The 25,871-nt window shown below is 36.3% G+C and overlaps 1 protein-coding gene and 1 pseudogene across 3 annotated transcripts in view; both read left to right on the plus strand.

Moving 5' to 3' along the window:
* The first annotated feature begins 8,991 nt into the window (after positions 1-8,991).
* LOC145663549 (autophagy-related protein 101 pseudogene) lies at positions 8,992-9,925 on the plus strand (annotated as a pseudogene).
* Positions 9,926-14,025: 4,100 nt separating this feature from the next.
* Positions 14,026-25,871, plus strand: part of LOC145664033 (distal membrane arm assembly component 2) — a 35,575-nt gene continuing 23,729 nt past the window's right edge. Inside the window, exons 1-3 of one of the 3 annotated variants that reach the window (XM_081730349.1) lie at positions 14,026-14,180; positions 21,456-21,587; positions 25,147-25,320. In XM_081730349.1, coding sequence (XP_081586475.1) covers positions 21,478-21,587; positions 25,147-25,320 — 284 coding nt within the window. In that variant the 5' untranslated portion in view covers positions 14,026-14,180; positions 21,456-21,477. Of the gene's footprint in view, positions 14,303-21,455; positions 21,588-25,146; positions 25,321-25,871 lie in introns of all 3 variants that reach the window. The other 2 variants (XM_081730348.1, XM_081730350.1) reach the window with 2 other exon arrangements.

Genomic DNA, 25,871 nt, shown 5'->3' on the forward strand with positions numbered 1-25,871 from the left:
CATCATATGCACCGTAACTACCTATTAACATGGGCTTACTCTGTCTCCATCAGTTCCTGAATCGCCCTAGGAACAGGACATTGACTCGCCCCAGGAAAAGGACAAAAAAACTTACATTCAACATACTTACCTCATCAAGAAACCTAGCCTGTCTTGTGTTTGTTAGTGTGTCAACGAGGACCAGGTATTGCTATACGTACCTGAGAGCATAACACACATACTGCACTTACAGGATAGACGAAAGTTATCGCTTTCGAAGGGTTCCTTGTCTTTTGAACTTCATTACACTCATCTTACTTTCTCATCTCACATCTCATTGTTGCTCATCTCTCATTTCGACCAGCGGGCCTGGGGACCATCACTGGTTGACCCGATATGGCGACTGGAGGACAACATGTCGGACTTCCTACCGTAATAGCTGGTCCTACCGTATCCTCTGCAGATTCGGATATCAGACGTAGGCACCGAGATTCACACCGTAACGACAATAGCCCGGAAAGATCACGATCTCCAGTTATAGGTCAACATCACACACCATCTCCGAAACGTCATCGCCGAGATAGCATCTCAGACTCTGATAGTGAGCGACTTAGAATCGACAACACGGAGTTTCCGTCGCTATCTGACAGTACAAAATAACCAATTTATTCGTTCTTACTTACAAATTTTGACACGAAATATCAGAACGAAAAGCACATCTATCTTCAGCTCAATAAATATTATCGGCGAGCTCAGACCTAACAAATTGTTGCCACCAGAAATGGAATGATCATCAAATCTCTTGATCAGCATCTGGCTACCACTATTCGTAACAAATTCAGTTATGAAATTTTTGGCAAGAATGCACAGCTCACTAAACTGACTGACCGGAGAATCAAACAGCCGCCTTCGCCACCTCGGACGCCTGCTTTCTCCGTGGTCATACGAGGTGTAAATCCTGACTTCACTGATGATGAGATTCTACAAGAACTCACAGAAGATGGGAACAAAGTTTCCAAGTGCATCCGCATTCGAAATGACCGAGGTCCCACTTACATGGTCCGAGTGTTATCTCAAACGCAGGACACCATCAACAACTACTTGATAACGGAGCTTATATCTATCGCAAACGGCATCGTGTCGAGCCATCACGCACTGCACGACCAGTACCAATCCGCTGCGAGCGTTGTCAAGAATATAACACGCACACCACCGCTAACTGCAGGAATACTGTGCTGGACTCCATTCCACACGTACCTGTCCAAACCTGCAGCGTCCACCGCAGTGCTCCGCTTGTCCTGAGCAACACCCGACTTATAGCTTCAAGCATTGGCGTCTCTGGCATGTAAAATTTGGGGGGGGGGACATCAAAGGAAATGATCTAACTGCTAGTATCTCAGCGGAATTTTAGATTATGTCACTCAAAATATTGGGGGGGACGCGTCCCCCCTGTCCCCCCCGCCAGAGACGCCCATGGCTTCAAGTGTCAAGCTCGACCCACACCTTCACCGGATAAACCTCACTTAGTGGCACCACTTCGCACTCAAAGTGAACCAACGACCAACTCCACTCCTACCTCCAATGTACCACCTGTTTCTCAGCCTGTTACAATTCTCAACTTCTTTAGTTCATCACACTAACGCTACAAAACGTGCATCCTTTTCTACGGCCGCATGTACTACAACAAGTACAGTATGCTGCCCGCTGCATATTCAACGTTACCTTCAATGCCACCTACACAGGCCAACGAGTTCACTTTCACACCACCCACTTGGAAACATCTATTTAAGATTATGAATTTCTTTATGGATATCGTTATTATCTTTCTCAATATCAGTTCCCTCAATCAACATAAATCTCTCTTCGAACAACTTCTTCTGGAAGAACATGCATCAGCGTTTCTACTAAACGAAACTTATCTCACACCTCGTATGTCTTGTAAGTTCTCAGGATACCAGATCTTTCGAGCCGACAATCAAACACCAGCCCTCCGCGCCAATGGCGGCGCACTCATTGGATTTGCTCCTCAGCTACCTTATCGTACTTTCCAAGCTTCTATTTCCAACCTTCCAGAATATCTTATCACAACCGTCTATTTTAAGGCTTTATACATCACCTTGGCGACCATCTACGTTCGCCCCGGCCATGCAATACCATACTCCTTTCTTCAGTATATCGCAAACAATTTTCGCCACTTCATTATCATGGCCGATATTAACATAGACCCGCTTGCTAGAAGGCTCAGTTCCAGGATTTCATTACAACACGCATACCTTGCATCCTGCATAAACTTCCAAAATCAACACGCCCTCTCTCAGATACCACACTGGATGTTGTCATCACCTCAACTACCCTTGCCGGCAAATGCTATATCGAAGTCTTAGACCCTCTTGGCAGCGACCACCTTCCAGTCAAGTTAACTATCAAACGCTCTTTTCGCCACCACTGTTCTGTAAACTTTCCACCTAAGGTGGTCCCTAGATTTGACAAAGCTAATTGGGATAACTACAGACTTCAGCTCACTACTAAGCTTGAAGATCTCGAGCCACCAAATACTGAGGATGAACTATACTCGGCACTGGATGCTATCACCTCTTCTATCCATACAGCATCTGCCGAGAATATACCTACTTCGCAAGTACACCCACCGCGTCCCCGATTACCACCTCAATACCTTCACATGATCAGACGTTCTCGACAATTTTACCGAGATTACGTACGTACAAAGAACGAAGAGGCTCTACGCCATCACCGATAACTCCAACGTACGGTTCGTAACTACGTTATAGCCTATAAACTTCGAAACTGGGTCAAAACGTGCAATACACTGGACGCAACTTCACATCCTACCAAATACTGGAAGAGATTTAATGCATTGACTAGCAAACTCACTCGAACACCTTATCCTCTCATTGACGGTGATTATCCACTCACCTCAGATAGTGACAAAGTTGATACCTTTGCGAATCACCTCCAAATCATCTTCACGTCATTTCCTCCTGAAAGATCTGAACGACGCCATCCTGCATATAAGTTTAATGTTGATTCTCCTCATCTTCAACCCAGTACAGAGCATACCTTTCCAGCTCATCACGAACTTACCACACCTATCACAGTTCCAGAAATTCGTGAAGTCACAGCTTGCAAACGTAACACTGCTCCAGGCATGGACCTTATCACCTACCGTCACATTAATGAGAGTCCTTTCCGTTTGCTGCTCCTGTTAGCCCATATTTTCACTTTCATTTTACGTACCGGTACCATTCCCGTCAATTGGAAAACCTCCAAGACTTTAATGTTTCTAAAACCTAACAAGCCAGCTACCTCAGTATCATCTTACCGTCCAATCCAATTAACCACTGTTTTCTGTAAAATTCTCGAACGCATTCTTGTTAACAGACTTCATCCACATCTCTCTCGCCATCGCATCATTCCACTCCATCAAGTAGGTTTCCGTCCTCGCATTGGTGTTCATGACCAGCTCTTACGCCTCACCAATCTCATTACAAATCACTTAAACCGCTCACTGCCATCATGTTTACTTCTATTCGACCTTGAGAAAGTTTTCGATAAGGTATGGCATCTTGCGCTTTTCTTTAAGCTTCTCTCCTGTAAACTACCAATGTGCTACATCCGATTCATTTTCAACTTTCTATCATGTCGCATTACATACATATCTGTAAACAACTCCTTATCACACCCTGTCTATATTCATTCCGGCGTTCCACAGGGCTCAGCATTATCACCACTTCTGTATTTGCTCTTCGTTGCCGATCTTCCTCCACTTCCTCAAAATGTACATCTCTTTTAGTTTGCAGGCGACACAGCCTTTCTTGCTCTCGGTAAAACGATCCATCAATTGAACACAGCACTCCAATCTGCCATCGATATATTTGTTAGTTGGTGCTCGAAATGGCGATTACGCCTAAATTCTGAGAAGACTCAAGCAATAATCTTCCACTAAGAGAAATTTTTAAAAATATTGATGGCAAAACAACTGGTCCAAAGGGATTTTCGGGCCACCTCGAAAAGATGTTAAGTTTTGATCCACGGGATGTTCCAATGGTTGATTTCCAGCCCGTCACTGGAAATGTCAAGGAATTTTGTGTGAATATCACAAAAGATTTTAGCGCTGATCAAAACTATTTGCTAAAGGCTTGCATCGCAGTACAAAAGGGAAAGGACAACGCTGATGCTGCTGTTATAAAATTTTTGCAAACTGCTTCTCCAGGTGCCCTTAATCACGCCAGGTGGTTGACGCTCGCCAATCGAACCCTTCGTTTGATCATGAGCACAAGAAATCCATCCAAAAACCTATTGCAGCTTGTAACCTACATCGTTAGAGTGTATACTCCAAGTTGGTTCGAGATAAAAACCCATTCCAACTGCACTGATGGATCACGTAACTTCTATTTTATTTTGGAGAAAGTTAGAAATTTGCCCGATAGTGAGATGAAGGAAGCTGCAATAATATCTCTAAAGTTAAATTATTATTTTGCCCACAGTGAAAATATTCTTCTTGCAGCTCTTGCAGATCCAGACATTGAAGTAAGAAAAGATGCAGTAAACAAGATTGTTGTTGAAAGAACGGCCAATCAAGCTGGAGTGAGAAAATTTTGTAAATCAAATATTGTGATCCATCTCGAAGCAGAAAACTACTACAAGATGATTGATTGGGATGCTTCCGTCACAACGCCACCTCCACTTGTAAACTCAGTGTCAGATGAAGAATTGCTGGCAAAGATTGAAATAGGACCACTGGAATTTACAGGAATTCAATGTCATTCACAAGCAGTTGAACGAGTCGTAAAAGAAGTTTCCAGGGTTTCCACAAAAGTTTTTGGTCATAAAGCCAGACATGGAATGGTTGCTTCATCCGAGGAATCAAGAAGGAAATTTGGAAATTTGGATACTAAGCTTGCGTTTCTGAAAGCAGATAATTAAGTAATACTTCTTTTAAAAAAAATTAGTGCATGTTTTAGAACAATAAACCTACTGAACTAAAAAAAAAAACTACTTTTTATCATATGCCAATAATAGCTTCATTGTTAACTCAAAGTTGGGACCCTTAAATCAAAAGATAAAAATCTGAAATTTTACATCTTTACCTGTATCAACTTTTAGAACTACAAACAAAAGCTTCTGTTTACATTTCTTGAAGTTCGCCCCGCCCTACTGTACACCATTGTTGGATTGTGAATTGTTTGTGCAGGCTGCCATTGTCCCAGTTTTCAGTAGCACATCTTCCGGCCAGTCATAGTGTTTGCAATATTTCTTATTTCTCCATACATGCACACGCAACGGCGCCAAATTTCCAAAATTTAGGTGGATTCATATCAATGGAGGAACGTGTTAGCCTATATGTTTTTAGGGAAATCTCGATATTTGATTGATATATTTTTAGTTAAAATGAACACCTCATAAAGGGCTATGCTGTGATAAAGTAAAATATACCGATACTATAAGGATAAGTTGGGGCTGCTCTAGTTCAGTCTGTAACACGGTTGACTTAAACGCATGAGAAACGGGTCCATACAAAAACTCTTGTGGCTGCTGGAGCCCCGGAGCACCCACGTAGTCGGCACGCATACCCACACGAATCATTATGAATGCATTGTGTGCTTTTAAGTTAATTAAATAACCAATTTGTTTCCTTTAATAAACGAAAACAATCTCGGTGGCTTAAAGAACCGAATAGTTACTAAATTTGTATAAGAAAGCTCTCATTTTAGCAATGAAATGCGAAAATTGAAATAATTAAAAAGTAGCGACGGGAGCGACATTAAAATTCTTTCTGAGTCTACAAGTATTGTTAAGTACTTGTAAATCTGTGGGTGGGGACAGGCACGTAGCCAGGATTTCGTGAAGGGAGGGGGGTCCGTGACATGAAATACTGTGGTCATCACACCAGGGACTCGTTTGGTTCGTTTAGCCAGGATTTCGTAACGGGGGGGGGGGAACATGAAATTCTGAAGGCCCAGGAGCTCGATCAATTTAAACTACTTTACTATCAACATTGGTTTGTGAGGATATGTTGCTAAATATTTTAGTAAACTATGAAGAAATCTCGAGTAAAATAATAAAAAAAGTATTGAAAAAGATTATACAATATTTACATCCTTCCTCTGTTTATTCAAATATAACAAATTTAATTTCATTATGACCTCAACTGTTATAAAAAGTACATATTCACTATTATAGAAAGTACATACTCAATAATGTCTTGTAAAATATTTTGCAATATCTGCGTTCCTTTTTCTGTTGAATCAAACAGAACTTTCTATCCACATAATTTTTTGTTTTTATTATTCCGTCAACTACTGTCTGTTTCAAATGACAGGTTAAAGGAGCAGTAGAAAATTGATTTTGAAATAACATGATTGAAATTGCAAGGATGCGATGGCGAAAAATTATGATAAAAAAATGTCCACGCTGTTACATACGGCACTTTGCTTTCGGAAGCTTGAAATCTCCCTGACTAGTAGCAGAAATTCTGAGAATTTCGCAACTTTTCTAGAAATTTCAAACTCCCTGACTCTTCCAAGACATATCGCTCACCTCGCAACCATGTATTTCAAGTAATACAAATTTCCTCATAAGAAAGAAGGAAATATCCTATTAAGAATTATCGCCCTATCTCAGTTTTATCTGTATTTTCAAAAATTTTTGAGACGGTAATGTCAAATAGGATAAGGAATTACTTACATTCCAATAATCTAATATCATTATCTCAACATGGGTTTTTAACTGTCAAATCTACTGATTCTGCGATTTTCGATTTTCTTAGTACTGTTATGCATGCAATAAATAATAAAAAATGGGCAATTGGACTCTTTGTTGATCTTACTAAAGCATTTGACACTGTAAATCATGATCTCTTACTCAAAAAATTAAGCTTTTATGGTATAAGAGGAACTGCCAATAAATGGATCGAGTCTTACTTGAAGGATAGGTATCAGATAGTTCAAATTACGAACGAAAATAATGGCGAAATGTGTAAGTTTAGTAGTTATAAAGGTACAATACTAACTGGTGTACCTCAAGGATCAGTGCTTGGTCCATTGCTCTTTCTTATTTACATCAATGATTTGACATATGAAATGTTGCCTAATAAATGTGTATTATTTGCTGATGACACCAATGTTATTATTACAGGTAACTCACGACATGATATTGAACATAATCTAAACACTGCGTTTTCACGATTAAGTAACTGGTTAAGTAACAGTAAGTTAGTTCTAAACAATGATAAAACTTCCTTGCTAAATTTTTATTATCCTCTTCAAAATAAATTTATTCCTTACGTAATGGTAAATAACAAAAAAGTCGACTTTTCTATTTCAACTAAATTTCTTGGTGTCACCATAAGTTCGAAACTTACTTGGAATGAGCATATTTCTCAACTCAACAAAAAATTAAGTAGTATTTGTTTCGGCCTCCGTAGACTAAGAGGTAATGTCACAACAGAGGTCTTAGTTTCGGTGTACTATGCAAAATTCCATTCTTTAATAACTTACAGTATTATTTTTTGGGGTTATTCTACTAAATGTATTAGCACGTTTCGCTTACAAAAGAAAGCACTAAGGGTTGTGTTTGGATTGTCACCAAAATCTTCTTGCAAGCCCATCTTTCGAGGACAAAAAAATATTACCATTACCTTGTGCGTATCTATATAAAGTTATCTTGTTTACCGTAAGTAACAAACACTTATTTATTGAAAACAGTAACGTCCATAAATACAATACTCGATTCGTTAATAATTTGCATGTTATCCCCCAAAATTTCTCGTTTTTTCAAAAAAGTGTATATATTAACTGTACAAAAATTTTCAATAAGTTACCTGACTTTCTAAAACAAAACAAATCATATTCTATGTTTAAATCGGATCTTCACGAGTTCTTAGTAGATAAATGTTACTACTCACTAAATGAGTTTTTTGAAGATAATGTATAAATGTTTTTTTTTTCCTTTGTTAATTATATTATGATTGTATAAGCTTATAAAAGTCATAGTTATGTATGTATTATTTTATCTAAGTTTTTTCTATACCATATATGTAATTATTTTGTAATTTTGACAACTGTATGCGTGCTCGAGAATACTCTCATTTGTATGCAAAACAGGCAAATAAATAAATAAATAAATAAATAAATAAATAAATAAATAAATAAATAAATAAATAAATAAATAAAGAGTAACCAAAAGCTTCCTGTAGTTTATTTTTAACTCTGATCCTTCTTTTTCTCATTTCATTTTATTTCATCCTTCCCTAATTTTTCACTTCTGGTCTCGAAGAGGGGGTCCGAACCCCCCAACCCCCCTTGGCTACGTGCCTGTGGGGAGAGAAGAATAAAAAACAAGTTGTTGCGTGATAAAACATACTCTGTCTTGAGAAATAGATTAATACGATTTATATAATGACTAATAGGCTTATTTTTAAAATTTATATTCTATTTTTAAAGAAAAATGTATTTTTAAAATAAATTTAATGTTCATAAAATAAAAGAGTTTCATAAAATAGGCTATATTTAAGGCGTTTCGTAGATTTGAATGGCAAAATACTTCTCCAAATAGGCTAGATTTAGCCAAAAATAAGTCAAATGGATATCAGTTGGCCGTGTGCACCAACGAAGTTCAACTTTTGATCGAAGGTGATAACTAAGCTCGGTAAAAATGTCTGTTGTACCAACAACGAACACCATACATGGTTTAAGCCAAAGACATCAATCAGGGTTTCTGACCTCATATTAAAATAGTTAAAAATTTTGTTAGATAGTTTTTCAATCCTAACCGAAATAAATGTCCATAACTAACTTTTATTAATTATTATTCTTCGTATTCATTGGAAAGGGACTTGACTTTCTGACTACATCACAGAGACTTGCTTGATAACATCAACTTTAAAACTTGTGTAAGGATATAGGTGACTTGGATTTAGATCTACATCTCAAATATTTGATCTTGTATAGAGTAGGAGAAGAAAGAGACATCTTACTTTCAAATATGGAGATTATTGCAATTAACAAAAAAATCAATTATAAAAATTTGTAGGACGATATTCGAAGGTGCAAAGATTGGGTGTGAATGCTATAATCGTAATTAGAATGAATACACGATCCCACGTACTGGAACTTTCGTTAGAAGAAAGACAGGTTGATGAAGTAGTTACCAGTGTGTTTCATACTATTATTTTCCATCGTTCATTTGGAAAATTTAGATATACAGATGAAGGAAGTTATTCAATAGGAAGTATTAGTTATCAAGATGTAGACTGTGATTTTGTTGATTTTACTTATGTCTCCTGTTTATCTGATGAGCTTGATAAATCTTTGAAGAAGGAAATTTCCTCATTTTCAAGAGTTTTGCGAAGCTGTCAAAGAAAAAAATCTGGACAAATATCTTTGGAATTCTTTCAACGAAAGAAATCAATATGGCCTATTCCCCATGAGTATGTTCTTCCTTGGGAAATATGGATTGTTCGTCTAGAAGTTACTAAGCTGGAAAATGAACAGGAGGTGTATATTTCACGGGAAAAAGTATCTGAAGCGCTAACAGAAAAAATTATGTATATTGTGAAAGTTATGAATAAATATGAATATGTGCCTGAAATCCCTGAACAGTCAGATTTAGATCTTGTGTTTGATACAACATACCGTGATATTCAGCCTTACCTGTTCAAGATTTCATATTATGCAGGTGATTCTAAAAGGTTATGAAATATCAACACGAGTTTTACTTTTCTAGAAGTATTTTCTTATTGCAAATATATATATAGGAAATATTCATTGCTTTTCCGTTGAACTTTTTTAGTACTATTTAATTATAGATAAATACAAAGAAAAAATGAATAATTAGATTTCGGGTGACTGTATGCACAGGATTAGAACATAGTTGGAATTTGCACGACCTATGACAGCAGCCATTTTTGGGGTATTTAGAAATTGTTTCAGACGTCTTGATTAACTAATTCTTTTTGTTAGCATATTTCATTGACCATTCGAAAATGGATTGTCACTAGTTGTACCCCTCTCTATACAAAAACCTAGACTATCTTCCAGAGACTAAGTCCAAAACGTTGGACGTAGATCCTTACGTCCGTTGATCTCCATACAAGGGAAATTTATTTTCCTTTCATTCCGTTATAAAGCAATATGCGTATTCTTTAATAAAAATAAACAATCTTTACATTTATGCTAAGTAGATATACAAGTATGGCAGTAGAAAATCCGCCTTCTGAAAGTACTGAAGAAGTTTGAGGAATCATTCAGGTCTCATCTTTAACGAAGGGAAAATCCCAACCAACACCTCGCTGGAGAAAGTGGGGAACGTCTTAAATGGTTAACGTGAGTGGAAACCGACCGACTCCCGAGATAAGAAGTCAACTTCTACCAGGTGCCAATGGCTTCCCGAAAGGCAGATGACTTGGAAAAGGTCAGGGCACTTCTTGTCCTTAGGAGGAGAGACTATCCTAAAAGGCTGATGAATCAGAGAGGTCGATTTCATGAAGATGTGGAATGAAAATGGAAATACTACCACGTTATTTTTCTCAGAACGGACGAAGGAGGAGAATAAATACAATGTTTTTTTTTTTTAGGTAAAACATTCCGAAGGAAAATAGTCTTCGAATGGAGGCTACTCCGGGAAAAAGCATCAAAGGAGAAAATGCTAATGATTTTCATTTTAACATTGTAGAAACCAGGTACACAAGAACTTTAAGATGTGGGGGTAAACTTGAAAATTTAAAAGTGGAAATGGATAAATGTAAAATGAACATAATGAAGTGCGATGATCACAAAAAGGGTGAGAAAGTACCGTAAAATTACTAGCAATAAGGAACAAATAGCAAAAAGCGTAACCAAAGTGGACTGCTTGATATTTGTAAAGCTAAGTGCAAAACCAGTGAATATAGCAGTGGTGCCCACCCCCCCCTTATGTCCATGACGCACCCCCCCCAATTGTCTATCCGTAGGTGTTCTTCCATGAAAAAATCTTCTTTTCGATTAATTTTACCCCCCCCATCAAACATATTTATATAGATTTTTAACCCCCCCCTAATATTTCAATGACGCAGTTTGCGTCATAGCCCCCCCTTGTGGGCACCCCTGAATATAGAGATAATATAAGTGTACCTACCAACAACCGACTATTACGACAATAAAGTACAAGTAATATATGACCAGATTAATGACATATTGCATCAGGAGAGAAGAGATAAGGTCAAAGCCATAGCAATAAAAGACTTTAATAGGTTAATGGGAGAAGAAGCTGCGAATATAATGATTGGATTATTTGGTCTTGGTAGAAACGCACGGGGCCAGGTGCTTATAGACTTAACTGGTTATAACTGGTTAGTCACTGAAGATAAATGAGAGGAGATATCGAAAATCGAACTGGGAGCGACTAAGAAGTATGAACAATGATGTGAAAGAAAAGATTGAAGAAAAACTCGGTGCAATTGACTATTTGGTAGGCAATGTAGAAAATAGCTGAGGAAAAGTTAAAGAGATTCTACTACACATTCCACAACATTGGCAGGGTGGAAAGAGCACCGTGAAATCCATGAGTAACTGAAGCAATGCTTAAGAAGATTGAGAAACGTAGAAGGGTGAAAACTACGGACATCAAAGAATACAGAAGGTTGAATAATGATTTGAGAAGAGAGACAGAAAATGCCAAAGAGAAGAATATGAAACATACATTTGAAGAAATAATGGAACTTCAACGGCGCGGCAGATCAGTGATGCCAGTTGGCGGGAAATTTCCCGTAAAACGGGAAATTCTGAGCACTGACGGGAATGCGGGAATTTTTCTTTAAAATAGACTGAAAACGGGAAATTCTGGCATTCTCAACTTTTCTAGGTGTAAGACCTGTAACATTGAGCTCTTTTGTGGAAAAAATGAACACCACAAACACACAAAAGACTTGAAACATCAAGATAGTGTAAAGCAGTTGCAACCACAAACACCTGCCAATTGCTGCATCTTTTATTGTGGCAAGGAACAAGTGGTGTACAAGTAATACAAAAATCATGTTAAGGCCAATACAATTGAATTAAATGTTGTTTTACCGAAGACAACATTCCCGTCCAAACCACACACATACAAAGATAGTGTTCGTTAAAGGAAAGTGTGCATGTATTTTTTATATTTTCTTTTTGATCTTATCATGCATAATTGTAAATAACATTTTTTTTAATACTACGAGCATGAATTCAACTTTACATCAAAGACCATCTAAAGCGGTATTTTTAAAAATTGTTTATTACTAGATATTACAAATTATATCTATTTAGGTTGGCGGGAAATTTTGCATCTAATCGGGAAATTTCATGGCTTCGGACGGGAATTTCACTGTTACAAAACTGGCATCACAGCGGCAGATATGATCTCGTGTATCAGAAAGCACAGGAGTTAGTAGGAAAAGCTAACAAAAGTATACGTACGTGAAGATCAACAAAGTCATGTAGTCACTCACCATCAAAGAATCCTTAGAATCTGGGAGGAATACATAAAGGATCTGTAAGATCAGAAGAACCATTCCAAAGATATTGCGATCGAAGCGAGGAAGAGATAGATGATGAAGAAAAAGACAATGTATTGAAAGATGTAGTACAAGCATTTAAAACATGTGAAAGAAGGCCACTGAAGACGATGACATACCAGCAGATTTGGAGATAATGCAATGAAAGTACTGACTTCACATATCAACAAGATCTGCCTGAGTGCAGAATGACCAAACAGTTTCTCTGATGTTACAATGGTTGCATTTTCTAAGAAAAAGCCAACAAAGAAGTACAGTTATCACAGAATCATTAGCTTCATTTGCCACACTGAAAATTTATTGGCACATACTGAACAGGTGGCTGAAAATTAAGATAGAACATATGTTTGAGAAAGATCAATTTGGTTTCCGGAAAGGAAAAGGCACCAGAGATGCTATTGGGTTCATGAGGATTATATCAGAACGAGTCCCCGACGTAAAGAAAGAATTGTTTGTGCTTCATCGACTGAAAAAAAAAAAGCCTTTCGAATGGTCAGTTGGACTGAACTTCTGAAAATACTTTAAAAATTGTTGTCAACTGGAGAGACCGACGACTCATTCACAACCTACATAGGACAACGAATGGAGTTGCACTTGAATCAAGGAGAAAACAATAGTGCGGAATGTGGAAGCGGAAAAGCAATCAGAGAAAGGTGTAGTATATTGCACCAATTATTCAACATTTATAATAAATGTTTGATGAAGGAAGCATGAGTGGCAATTGGAGATTTCAAGATTGGAAGCCAGATTGTTAACAAGGTCATGTATGAAGATGATACGGTTATTATATAAGGACGACATGAGAGAAGGACTGCCATTGGGAAACAATGTAGGGTGAAAATCAATGTCGAAAAATCGAAAGTCATGAGAATATTCCGTACAGATGTGCCGTTACGGGCAGGGTAGAACAAAGACAATTTGAAGAGATAGATCATTTCAACCATCTGGGAAGCATTTTGACGAGAGACTTACTGTATCAAAGAGATACGATCAAGACTGGCGTAGGCAAAAAGTCATTCAAGAAGAACACTAGCAGGTCTAATATTGGACTAACGACGAACCTGGTCGAGTGCTACATATGAAATATTGGATTGTATGGTTCACAGTCTTGGACATTATGGAAGTTAGATAAAAAAAAAAAAAAAAAAAAAAAAAAAAGAGAGAGAGAGAGAGAGAGAGAGAGAGCTATGAAATGTGTTATTCGAGGAAAATGGAGTTTGTTGGGTTCTGTTCTCGGAATAAAATGGGCAAATTAAAGATTTTCCAATTTTTTTCGTACATTTTACAATCGTGGATCCGTATAGTAAAACAATACCACAATTTCTTCAAGACAAATTATTAGACCAATATATAGTAACACTTTGATTCCCAGTGATTCTAAGTACAAAGGTTCATGTAAAGCGATAAACTTATATCTCTCATTTTTATTATTAATATTTATCATATTAATAGAAAGAAGGCTACTAGTATGAAACATTTGAGCCTATGAAGATTGTGTCCAATGGGTGGCCAAAGTAACTGAGATGATTCAGTTAGCCGAATCAAAATATTCTAGCTGAATCTAACAACGTTGAGCGCAATTGATTCTAAAAATTTGTGTGTTATTGAATTGTTGTGGTATATGGTAAACGGAGCAAACGGGAACTTTTTGCCAGGATGTGTAAGTAAACTTTGGAACTGATTAAAAATAGCTCGTCGTAAATGGAGTAATTAAAATATTATTAGAAAGTTCCCTAAATGTCAGAAATCTATGGATCCGTATAGTAAAACAGCACCAAATCGGTGAGTGCATATGAAAGAAGATTGTAATTTCATGATGTAGAAAGGTAGTGTTTCATGTTTACAAGTGTACACCCATTACAGGCGCCTTTCATTTATATGTTCAAAATGAATGAACACATATCAATAACCATGTAACATACTAATTTCCACCGGCAGAGTATTTCTGCACAATGTAGGAAATCTGAATTGAGGTTATGTTTAGCAGAAGGTGTCCAGAAGCACGTAAAAAAAATAAAGAAAGGTTCTAGAACACAGGTCCCCCAATATAAGTTAGTAGCTAGGTTGTTTCCTTTCTGTACAAAGTTTAATATTTAATTCACATAGTATTGCCGAGTGAGCGTTAGAGCCCGCAGGGCTCGTTCTTTTTCTATCTTTATTACAACTAAATGGAAAGGGGGACCTGTGTTCTAGAACCTTGCCGAAGAGGTCCAGCTGTTTTTTTTTTTTTTCAAAAGAGTTACAATTTCTGTTCATGTTAGGTTAGGTTAGTTGCCTAGAAATGTGAGACTATGACGGGTGCTACTTCTTTTTTCTGTTCTTGTTTCCGTGCATATTCTCCGTCATTGACATGCCTTGTCTCAGGCCTGCCTGCTGTGCTCCTACTAGGGTTGCCAACCTGCCGGTATTTTTGTTGGCCTCAACTATATACATTTCAAGATTTAAAATACAATTATTTTATATATTTTTTGAGGATTATGAACGGGAGACGGTAATTTTATTGTTGAAAGTTGCTAACCCTAGCTCCTACCTTGATTATGTTATATGGTGTTCTTAGTTTTAGTCCATCTAAGACAAGTTACTGTGTTTTTAGCGTAGTAATATTTCTGGCATACGTCCGGACGCGTACTTATAACAGTAAGCAGAGTTCCTCGTAATGTGAATTACACCTTTGAATGCCTACTGTAAGAAACAATTTCTAAGGCACTGGGAGCGAATTTCGGGGTTCACTTGAGCAGACGGTTCTACCAAATAGAAAATATGATGTGAAACATTTTTCGTGAAGGAATGAGACTGTGAATATAAGTAATTTGTGAGAGTGCACAGCATATTGAAAACAATTTTAATAATACGGTAGTGAAAATACTGTATATGTAGCTATTTACTGAAGTGGAAGGCGAGAGAATACAAGACTGGGTAAACCATTTTGGAGGTAAGAAATGTTACCAGTAGTTTAGAAGCTCTAACCTAACCTGAAAATGTAAGAAAGCTTTCAGAATTTGGTAGAACCGTCTGCTCGAGTAATACCGAATTTCGTGATGAAATAATTGCATACAGGGTGGCTCAAAAGTAGGTATGCACCGCTGTATTGATCAAGTATAGCATTTTAGTTCATGAGTTCATTGGTTTGGGCTGTTCGGAGCTTAAGGTAAAAAGAAAAAAGACATAAAGAACAAATAATAAAGAAACTAAGTGTTCCTGATGGATAACAATAAGAAATGGCAAAAAAGTGCAATGGACTGAACATCTACATTTGGTCCCCTGTATAATGGGACAGTAGGTAAGAAGATCATATAATCATTTCGGGAGCACATCAGTTTGCACCCATATTATCAATCAGTGCGCTATTATTTGGGCATGCTCCAGGGTATTACAGTCCAGAACGTCCTTACTCTGTTTGTGGACTTTGATTTTGCTAGGTAACCAAAATGGTATTGTTTCTTATCCCCTTCGGAAGTAGGTGGCGTAGCAACCCTACCAATGAAGGCAGACGAGTTAGCCTGCAGAAGAGAGCTCTAAATTAAAAGAATCTTAAAATATCTTAGTCTTATTTCTAAGGTTCTCTGGTTTACACCAAAAAACGAAAAATGTTCGTAAAAGTGTAAGTGTTCGTAAAATCTTGATGAACACACATTTATGGGTTATCGCGTGTTACTCCCGCATATTATTCGTATTATATTCAGACCTAAATTACCCATGCATTATTCAAAGAGATTATACTACAAAAGCAACTTTTTTTTATATAAATATGAATGTTTCTTTTGTGATTTTTTTTATAGTTTATTATTATTGTTATGCAATTGCAATCAAACAAAAATTCTAAATATTGTTTCGTTTTATTAATGTTTACTATTGAAAAAATACATCGAAATACCGTACTTTTTTGGGAAGGGGGGGTCCCACGAGAGGCATTTACTGAAATCAGAAGTATCTTTGGTATCTATTTTTGTATAAATGGGTCAGAGCCCAAGTGGACTCAAATAATTCTTATCTTTATTTACTTTTTTTTTTTACTGATATGCAAATTAAGTCGTTGTATTTCTTTAACTGGGACTAATAAAAATCGTAGTGAACTAACTTGTACTTAATTAGTTCTTCTGTACTCTGCAGTATTTTGAAATTGTCCATATGTAATTCTGTTTAATGGTTTCACTTGTGCAACTGTTTATAGTTTTGTCCTTCTCAAATAACCCTTGACAATTAGACAATTATATTAAAAGTATGTAAAGAAAAGTACAACGTATCAGGAGTCCTCCGTGAGTGAGTCTGCAAACTATCGCATTTGTGGCCAATTAGTCCCGTTTTCGAATTCAAATAGAGGACAGTTTGTTTTTCAATAAAAAAAAAAAAAAATGTTTTTTGCCAACCTTGCTTATTTCACAGGAAGGATCGAAACATTAATGATACAAATACCGATGTAAAATCTGTTACTTAACAACAACAACAACAAAAAAAGTCTAATGAACTCATATATGCAAGTGAAAGATCTATAACTACATCAATATAAGCTATTTTTAAGAGAAACATCGCATACACTATATTGGCGCACAAAATTTCAGATCTGGATTAAGTAACCAGATCAGAAATTTTATCTTTTTTTTTTTTTTTTTCGCAGTTCGAAGGTACGCAAAATAAAGGCCAAATTCCTATCGTCAAACTGAAATATTTGCTCCCAATGGCTACAAGAAAATTTTAACTCCACACGATGGCCTTATATAGGCGTACATTTCAACACATACTAGGCTCGCGTAAGGAGTTTTAAGGTTCTGTGACTTCAAGGGCCATACCATCTGTGCTTCTCGCGAGCTTTCGCTTCCTTTGACTCCTGCAGTGCCTTCTGAGTTACGAAATAAATCTCATGTAAGCATACTTAGCACAATTCCAATTCAATAACAGTGTAAGTCTATTATAGATGTTACAAAATTAATTTTGGTAATTAATCTCCATTTTGTAACTGTAATTTTACTAGACTGTTATCCTGCAGGTTTCTAGCTTACATAGGTTAGATCCTTAACAGTTATTCCGTGTTTCTGAAAAAGTGAAATATATATATATATATATATATTAGTTTAAATCCTGCGGTTATACCCATTAAGTTAAAGGAAACGTATGATTACTGAAAGTGTAGGATTCTCAAATTATTATTTGTTCTTCCACTGGGAATCTAACCCAGGAGCACGTGCTAGCCACTACACCACTGGAAAAAGCCTCCTTTTAGAAGTCACGAATAGGTTTTATCCTAATATTACCATTTTATGCTAACCTATTCTGTACTTGAACCGTCGTCTTTTTATATAAACGTGAAAAATAGTAATCCTTTACTTTATGCATATTGGAGTTTATGTTGAATGCGAATTATTCTGATGTTTTACTTACGTGTTGTTTATCTTCTTCAAGGACCACAGTATCAACCAAGTCTCTTGATTTGATACTTTTCGTGCATATACACAAATACATATTATACAAACAAGAAACCCTTAAGATATACTTCATCTCGTTAGTTTCAAAGTGTTACATGTCAATTGCTGGATTGTTATTTTCTACACTATTACAGGGAACCCCTCAGCACATAATATGCAAACTTGGGGAGCGCGGTGGCTCAGTGGTAGAGGGTTCACCTCCGGTGCTTGGGGTCCTTGGTTCGATCCCAGCTCGCGCCGTGTGGACTTTGTGGTCGACAAACACCATGCTCGTGGGTTTTCTCGGGGTACTACCGTTTCCTCCCACTTTCTTCATTTCTCATCATCACCGTCTCCTTTAGCCTAACCAGCATAATCGTGGGACGTAAAAACTTAAAGAAAGATAATATGCAAAATTTTCAAGTCTGAACTTGAAACGTAAATAGAGAAGGAAAATAAAGACCCGAATCTAAATTTGGTCCATGAGGGTAAATTACTAAGATATTGTGGAACGGATACTTTAATAAATTAATATATACATTTCAGCAGATGAGATCCGTAGTAGCTGAGTAGTAGAGTGTCACCCATGGTGCGTGGGGTCCTGGTTCAATCTCAGCTCACACTAAACGGGCTTTGTGATGAACAAACACCGTGCTAGGGGTTTTCTGGGAGTTTTCCCTTTCCTTTCCTCTTTCTTTGTTCCACCATTTCATTTATTATTATGGTCACCACCTTCTTTAGCCATAGTACGTAATCGTGGGACGTAAAAATAAAAAAATCATTTTCGTTTCAGCAGATGGATGATCAACTCCAGAATTAATGCTAATGATGCGGCTGGAGAGAAAATGAGACATTTATTTAATATTTCCTGTATGAATCAACTGTTCTGTATCAAGTATATCATGCTGATGGTTACAAAATCCATCCGTTTTGCATTAAATAAAATACATTGAAGTGGTAAATAAAACCGTATCCAAATAATTGAAAAAAAAATATAGTTTTAGTGCCACATAATGCCCTGTAAACTAAAAGAGACGAATGATGAATGAAAGTGATTAATTAAAATGAGAAAAGGGGAGGAAGCGGAGGAACGCGAGAGAAAGCAAAGAGGGTATGTTATCTGTCAGAAACTCGCGTTTCCTGGAATTGAACCAAGACACTCACACCAAAGTTGAGCGCTCTGCACTGGACTCCGTACTCCTCAAAACATATATTTATTGTGATATACTAGCTAAATCTTTGCTCTCTACACAGCGCATCACTCATACGAGAATGAATCTCCTTGTTATTCCTCACATCTGTACATGTCCCTTCATAAACGCAAATGAAAGACGTCTTGATAAAAATTGGCAAGAGATACCATAAAGGGGAGATTTTTTCGATTACTTTTTCAATATCTCGCACAGTTTGCAAGATTAGAACCTACTTCCGGTTGGAGTTTTTATGTCAGTGTTTTCTGTCTTCTTGCATGCAGTATGTAATAAGCAAATACATTGCACACACAATTAATTATAATGTGAGTGATATATGGTGTTCATTGGGCAAAACATTTCAAACAATATTCAACTTAGAGTGGAGAAATGGTTATCCTATGTTTTTCATTATCATTTGGCCATGAAACAAATGCCTGAGAGGTATGCAACCCCCGTATACAATTGTGTGGTGTTAGAATGTATAGTGCGTAGGATATGTTTTATTTCCTTCTAATTTCAACACTTCCAATGTACCCGTAAAGATGTAATAAAGAAAAAATGGCCATTTTTTTTAAATATTGAATTAGAACTGGACAATATACATAAAATTTGCAATCGATCAGTGAAAATGTCATCTTTCTAGGGCATGTAGTTTCCGAGATCTCATTGTGGAAAAGATTGGCCACAAACATATAAACGTCCACAAACGTATAATTTAAAAGAACTCCAAAGATGGCAGCACAATTCATTTGCATTGATTTTGGAAAAGGCTTTGAACAATAATTTTAAAAAGATAAACTTTATGAAAAACGGGTCTATTTATATAATTTATTTAAAGTACACATTCTTTAAAAGATTTGTCTTTATTAAACGTGAAATCACAAATAACCGTAAATCAAAGGTTTGAAATCCAAAGTTATAAGTTAGACTTCAGCATTTTAATTGCTATTATAGCTATTGTAGCTTTTGTTGCTATTGTAGCATTTTAATAGATAGATAACTGAATGTAACATGCCTTTCGTGAGAACTCCACTAAATATGGTAACTCAAAGATACGAGAGCTCAAAGTAGTTAGTATTTGTGTAAGCGAACAGATCTTCAAGTACTCAGCTCAAGCACATATTGCACATTATTGTAATTTCTTGTTGATGTCTGTTGCATTTTGTGTTGAGTAGTATTTATGTGGGGCACAGTAGCTCTAGTAGAGCGCTCACTGGTTGCGAGAGGTCCCTGGTTTGATCCTAGGCCATGACTTTGTGATGTGGAGAACATCGTGTTCGTATGGGCTTTCTCTAACTTCTCTCACTCCCCGTGACTCTCGAACTTCGAAGCTAAAAAAATAAAATAAAAAAAATAAATCTTTTTTGAAGTAACAGTTTTCACAAGAATAAAGTCACGTCTTGTAGTGAACGTTCAACTTTTGTAGTATTGTGTTGTCACGTCTATATACTTTTGAAATCATAAATAAAGTAATAGTTTCGCTTGGCAAATGATATTACAATGAGCTTTCCAGAAATCCAAGTAATATTTATTATTTTGTACATAATTATATAAGGGAAAATTGTGCAATATTTTTAAACGAAATATGAGGCGCCTAGTATAAAAATACGTCACATCCATTTCGCTTAGTTTCCAGTAATCTCGCAGAACGTGCTGTGAAGCTCCATGTATACCGGTACACATACAAAATCCCATATTTGAACTAGTTTTTTAGTGTGAAATATTAAAGTTCTGTAACAAAATTCTGTTTCCATGAAATTCCTTTACATCAAACTTACAACAAGCGATGTAAAAAATGGATTTGGTGGCTTTTGGTACTAGGCGCCTCATATCAGAAATACTTTGTTTCGAGTAGTTAAGTCACACTGACCTGATCATTAAATGAAATATTAATTCAGTCCATATTACTACCATAGGAAAGATGGCGATTGTCAAAATATGCCATATATTCTGTTGACCGAAAGCTAATTGGCTGAAGCAGAAATATAAAAAGTTCGTTTTTTCAACGACAGGCTTAATGTAATCATAAAAACGAAGAAAAGGGTTAGTAAATCCGCGACATTTTTTGTGTTTGTTTATTTGCCTTTATTCTCATTTTGTGTTGAGCTTAATCTTCACCAACGAATTTCGGGTTCACACAATATTGGCATTCTTCACTAAGCTCTGTTTTGTTACAGAACTACTACTTCTTCTTCTTCTTCTTTTTTTTTTTTTTAATATCTTCATGCCAGTAATATAATATTTTGCCAGTAATTTTATTTGATCTTTACACGTAAGATTTTCCAGAACGAAATCAAGTAATAAATGAAAATATTTTGCTAATACACTTTACTTTTCATATAGTGTATGAATAAAACCATCCACGATGAGCATCCGTGTTTTGCAGAGGTTAAGTATCACTCTGAAATCCTGTAGATGTGCACAACAAATAAAGTTCTCCAATACGCCTCAGGCAGATGATTTAAAATGGCGCAAGTAAGTGATCCTCTTTTTTTTGTTTTGAAAGTAACTGCAGTCAATACAGAGTTGTTCGAAAATAATGAACCGATTTCATGAAGCTACATTTTATTAAGGAAGAGCATCTCAAACTTCCAACTAAGTCACAAGAATTCTACAGATAACCAAGTTTTATTTCCTGACCTACAACCGTTCGATTTGTTTACCAGTTGCAACACGGGCAACATCAAGGCAGTATGAGAATACTACTGAAAACTTAGTAAGCTAGCTATTCTTTCAAATGGTCAGTGACTCATTGCGTTAAGATGTTTGACAATTATGAAACAAGGCTTCAAAATCAGTTCATTATTTTTGAATAACCCTGTATATACTAAACATTAGATATCCTTATAGCTGCGTGCATTTTTCCAAAATTACAATTGTTTCTTAATAACAATTGTGAAAAATTTTGTTTTTAAGAGCTTTCCTTATATTGACAGAAGAGACATATCTGCAAATATCTACACATGCTATTAGGTCTAGGTAAGGAAAATGGGTTTGATTGTTATACTCAAGAAAAATGAAGGAAATCCATATGGGAATTTCACAACAGTTGTATAACTAGTATGAATTTCCTTAGCTCTTTGGCCTGGTATCTCAGAAAAATTAAGAAAGAAGGAACTAAATTTGAAATCAAGTCGCTGTAAAAATCTATCATCAGTTTTGAATGTTCTTTGTTTGCTTATAAATAGCATGTGGATGTATGTTATAGTGTAGATTTACAAAACTGAAAGTTGCGGTTTTGCAAGAGGTTTTAATGTAGCACCACAACTCAGCCGTTAGTTTACCACACTCCTGATGGTACATCCTTATTTAGTAAAGACTAATAAAAGGCTTAGCTTTAATTTATTTCATTCTTTAATGAATATGAATGACTGGTGTAGGTGTTTGTGTATTTGTTTAGGTGCTGGATGTAGCATTGTTATAGACATTTTATTATTATTATTGTTATTATTATTACATATTAAATAGTTCGATAGGATCATCTTTTAAAACTAGTTATTTTGTGACAACTCCAGCTTTAATTTTGGTTATAAGGGGCGATCAACTGAAACCCGTTCGTTCCATGTATTATTGGTATAGTGTGTAGGAGGATATTTTTATTTAATAGTGTGTAATGGCTAATGTCCCTGTGTGTTGGGTGTAGGAGTGTTGTTAATACAGATTTCCGTATTGCAGGTATAACGAGTGAAAGATGACGTTCAAGATCCCCAATCCGTCCAAACAGGACCAGCTGCCGTCATCCAGTTTCTGAGTGCCGAAGGTTGTCAACCAGCTGAAGTGTTCCGGCGTATGGAAGACGTGTATGGTGATGCATGCGTCTCCAAAACAACAGTGGTGGACTGGGTCAGAATGTTTCGGAAGGGGCGTGAACAAACCACTGATTATCCCCGTCCTGTGCAGGATTTGTTTCAACGATTCAATTGGGAAATGTTGCGACACCCGCCCACAGCCCTGACCCCTTTCACCTTGTGACTTTCACATCTTTGGGCCTCTAAAGAAGGCATTGAAAGGTCAGATTTCAGTCTGACGCTGAGGTTCAGGACGCTGTGCGTGATTAGTTTTGATAGTCAGCCGTCCAAATTTTACATGGACGGCATCTGTAAGTTAGTGACACAAGTTAGTGACGGCATCTGTAAGTTAGGGCCAAGTGTCTCAACGCTCATGGTGACTTCTGAACAATATTTTTACTGCACGCTAACCATAGACGCCTCTAGATAGTGTACAAGTTTCCGCTCGAAATAAAATTTATTTCTTGAATTATGACCACTGAACGGGTTTCAGTTGATCGCCCCTTATATTTTGTATATAGGTTGTTTAATTTAAGTTGACAACAGATTGATTTTCTTTGAGAATTGGTTTGTTTATGACTAAATCCAGGCAAACTGATAGAAAACGACTGATCACTACATAGTTGTGTTAGTGAATGTTTGATAAGAGCTTTATGCTAAAGATAATACAGTGATATTATCTTATGATAAAGATAAGATGAGATATGACGTGAAATTTATGTACTTTAATAGTTTTTGTTACTGAGCGACACGAGGCTTGCGCTCTTTAATAATATTGGTCATTCTAAAGCATCTTTAAATTTTTGTAAGGTTTTATATATACCAGGATTTCTGCTGAGGTCGTTACTCGAAGTGTGGTTTGTCTTGGCGTAGAGTCACATGCGATCAGATGCTTTACCCACAATTTTTTAGACGTACAATTATTTACAATTTTTTGTGAGACTAATATTAAAATAGAATATTAAATTTTAACTTGAAATAAATCGTAAGAATTTGGTCTACCACAATTACAAAGATGAGTTAAGCCACTTAAGGGGAGTACTCAGTTTCTTGCTCGTGTTCGAAGTCCTACATACGAATGAAAAGAGAAGATATTCAACAAAGTGAAAGAACGTGAGGGGCGATGAATCCCTCCTGGGTTCTGTAGGCATTTGTAAGAAACTGGACAGAAATGTATTTGAATCCTTTTTCACATAGAGTGAATATCTCCTACTCAATCTTGATAGAAGTAACTTAAAACATTATTATACTCTAGTAACTTTAATCGCTATTGGCAAATATTCAGTTCCTATTGACCAATAGAGAATCTTTTCATGGTTAGTTCTAAAATTGTTAAAATTATTATAAATCTTATCATTAAAATGATTAACTATGATGTATCTAGGAAGATGGGTTTATTACTTGATAGTTTTAGTAACCTTTAATCGAGCAAAAGTAACTTATTGCTCCTCGATTATATATATAGACACGTATTTCATGTATAGACATGTGTTAATGGCGTAATTTATGATTTGTTTGTTGATGTAGGCAACGCTTCGAATGTCTGAACCGTGGAGAGTGGAATAATTATATATTGCAATGTCTTGAGTATAGTGATAGTATTGGTAGATAAATGAGAACATAATAAATATTGTGGTAAAACCGTGAAGTGTATGAATTGCTGTAATAGATAAAAGTGACTGGTTGGTAAAAGGAGCAAAATAAAAGCAGATAACAAGTAGAGAATGGATATGAGTTGGATACGTTGATTTATATAAAGTCTTTCCTAAGATGAGAAAAGCAAAAAGGCTTATAGTCATAGCAAATATCACTGCTGATATTGAATATCACTGCTCGCAATATTGTGATATCTTTCCTAAGATGTTGAGTGATAGCAAGTCATTTTATACGTTACAGTTTCCTTACTAAAAATGAAATTTTACCTAGCCTACATAGTCCATTCAAGGGCCTTCCCAAGCCATAATCTTATACCTTAAAAACACTCAAGACACGTAAACAATATTTTCTCTAGAAACCCAGCAACCCAGGGACAGTCATTGTTTTCATCGACTGCCACCTTCAGTCCCACGTCCAGGTTTGTATTCCATCTTGAACGTCTCACAGATACTTTTCTGTTCTTTTCTTCTTTTCCCTCTATTTGATGAAAACGCTTACCCTGTGCCTTCCTTTTTTCAGCTTGTGTGATTATATTTACCCTATTTTGTCGTAAACTTTATACGACATATACAAATTTGCTTTTGTTTCAGACCTTGGGAAGAACGAGGGGATTGGTACAGCAAGTTCGAGCTATTTGTTTTAGATAAGAAGGGAGGATTTGGTCCCGATTTGATCGCTTTCATGCGCAGACTTAGTCTCCATCCAAATGATATTCGTTCATGGTGGAAACAGAGAAAGGAGAAGGCATTGCTTTTTGATCAAAGGTATGGATTTAGGCACTTACTATTGTCTGACAAAGGTGTACAGTACAAAATGGAAGGCAGACACAATAAAAAAGTATTTCAGTAGATTATCTTGAAGAGAACACAGTAGTTCAGTGGTAGAGTGTTTAGTTTTGGTACATATGTTCAAGCCTGATCTCTTTGTGATAGGCAAAACCATGTCACCTTGGAGTTGCTTACGGTACTCATATTTTATTCCACTGTACTATTACTTATTAATCATTTTATTGTCGTTATGCTTCGTTAGTGCACGTCTTTAGTCTATAAGACGTAATATGCGCAATATTAAACTCAAGGTTTTATTTTTATAATATATTCTTTTTTTTTAAGTTCATTTCGTAATTTGGTTGAAAGAAAATACAGTTTTTAGAATACAGCAAATCATTAGAATGTGGATTTTGTTCTTTCCATGCAACTGTTCACGTATTGGAATTCGTAACATATAATGTAACATCTCTGTTTACTTGTATGTCACTTCAGTTGAACTAACTAATTTATTATGCATCATTTTTCCTCTTTATTAATTCATAAAT

The sequence above is a fragment of the Thermobia domestica genome, chromosome 11, assembly GCF_964235325.1.
Source record: "Thermobia domestica chromosome 11, izTheDome1.hap1.1, whole genome shotgun sequence".
Taxonomy (NCBI): Eukaryota; Metazoa; Arthropoda; class Insecta; order Zygentoma; family Lepismatidae; genus Thermobia; species Thermobia domestica.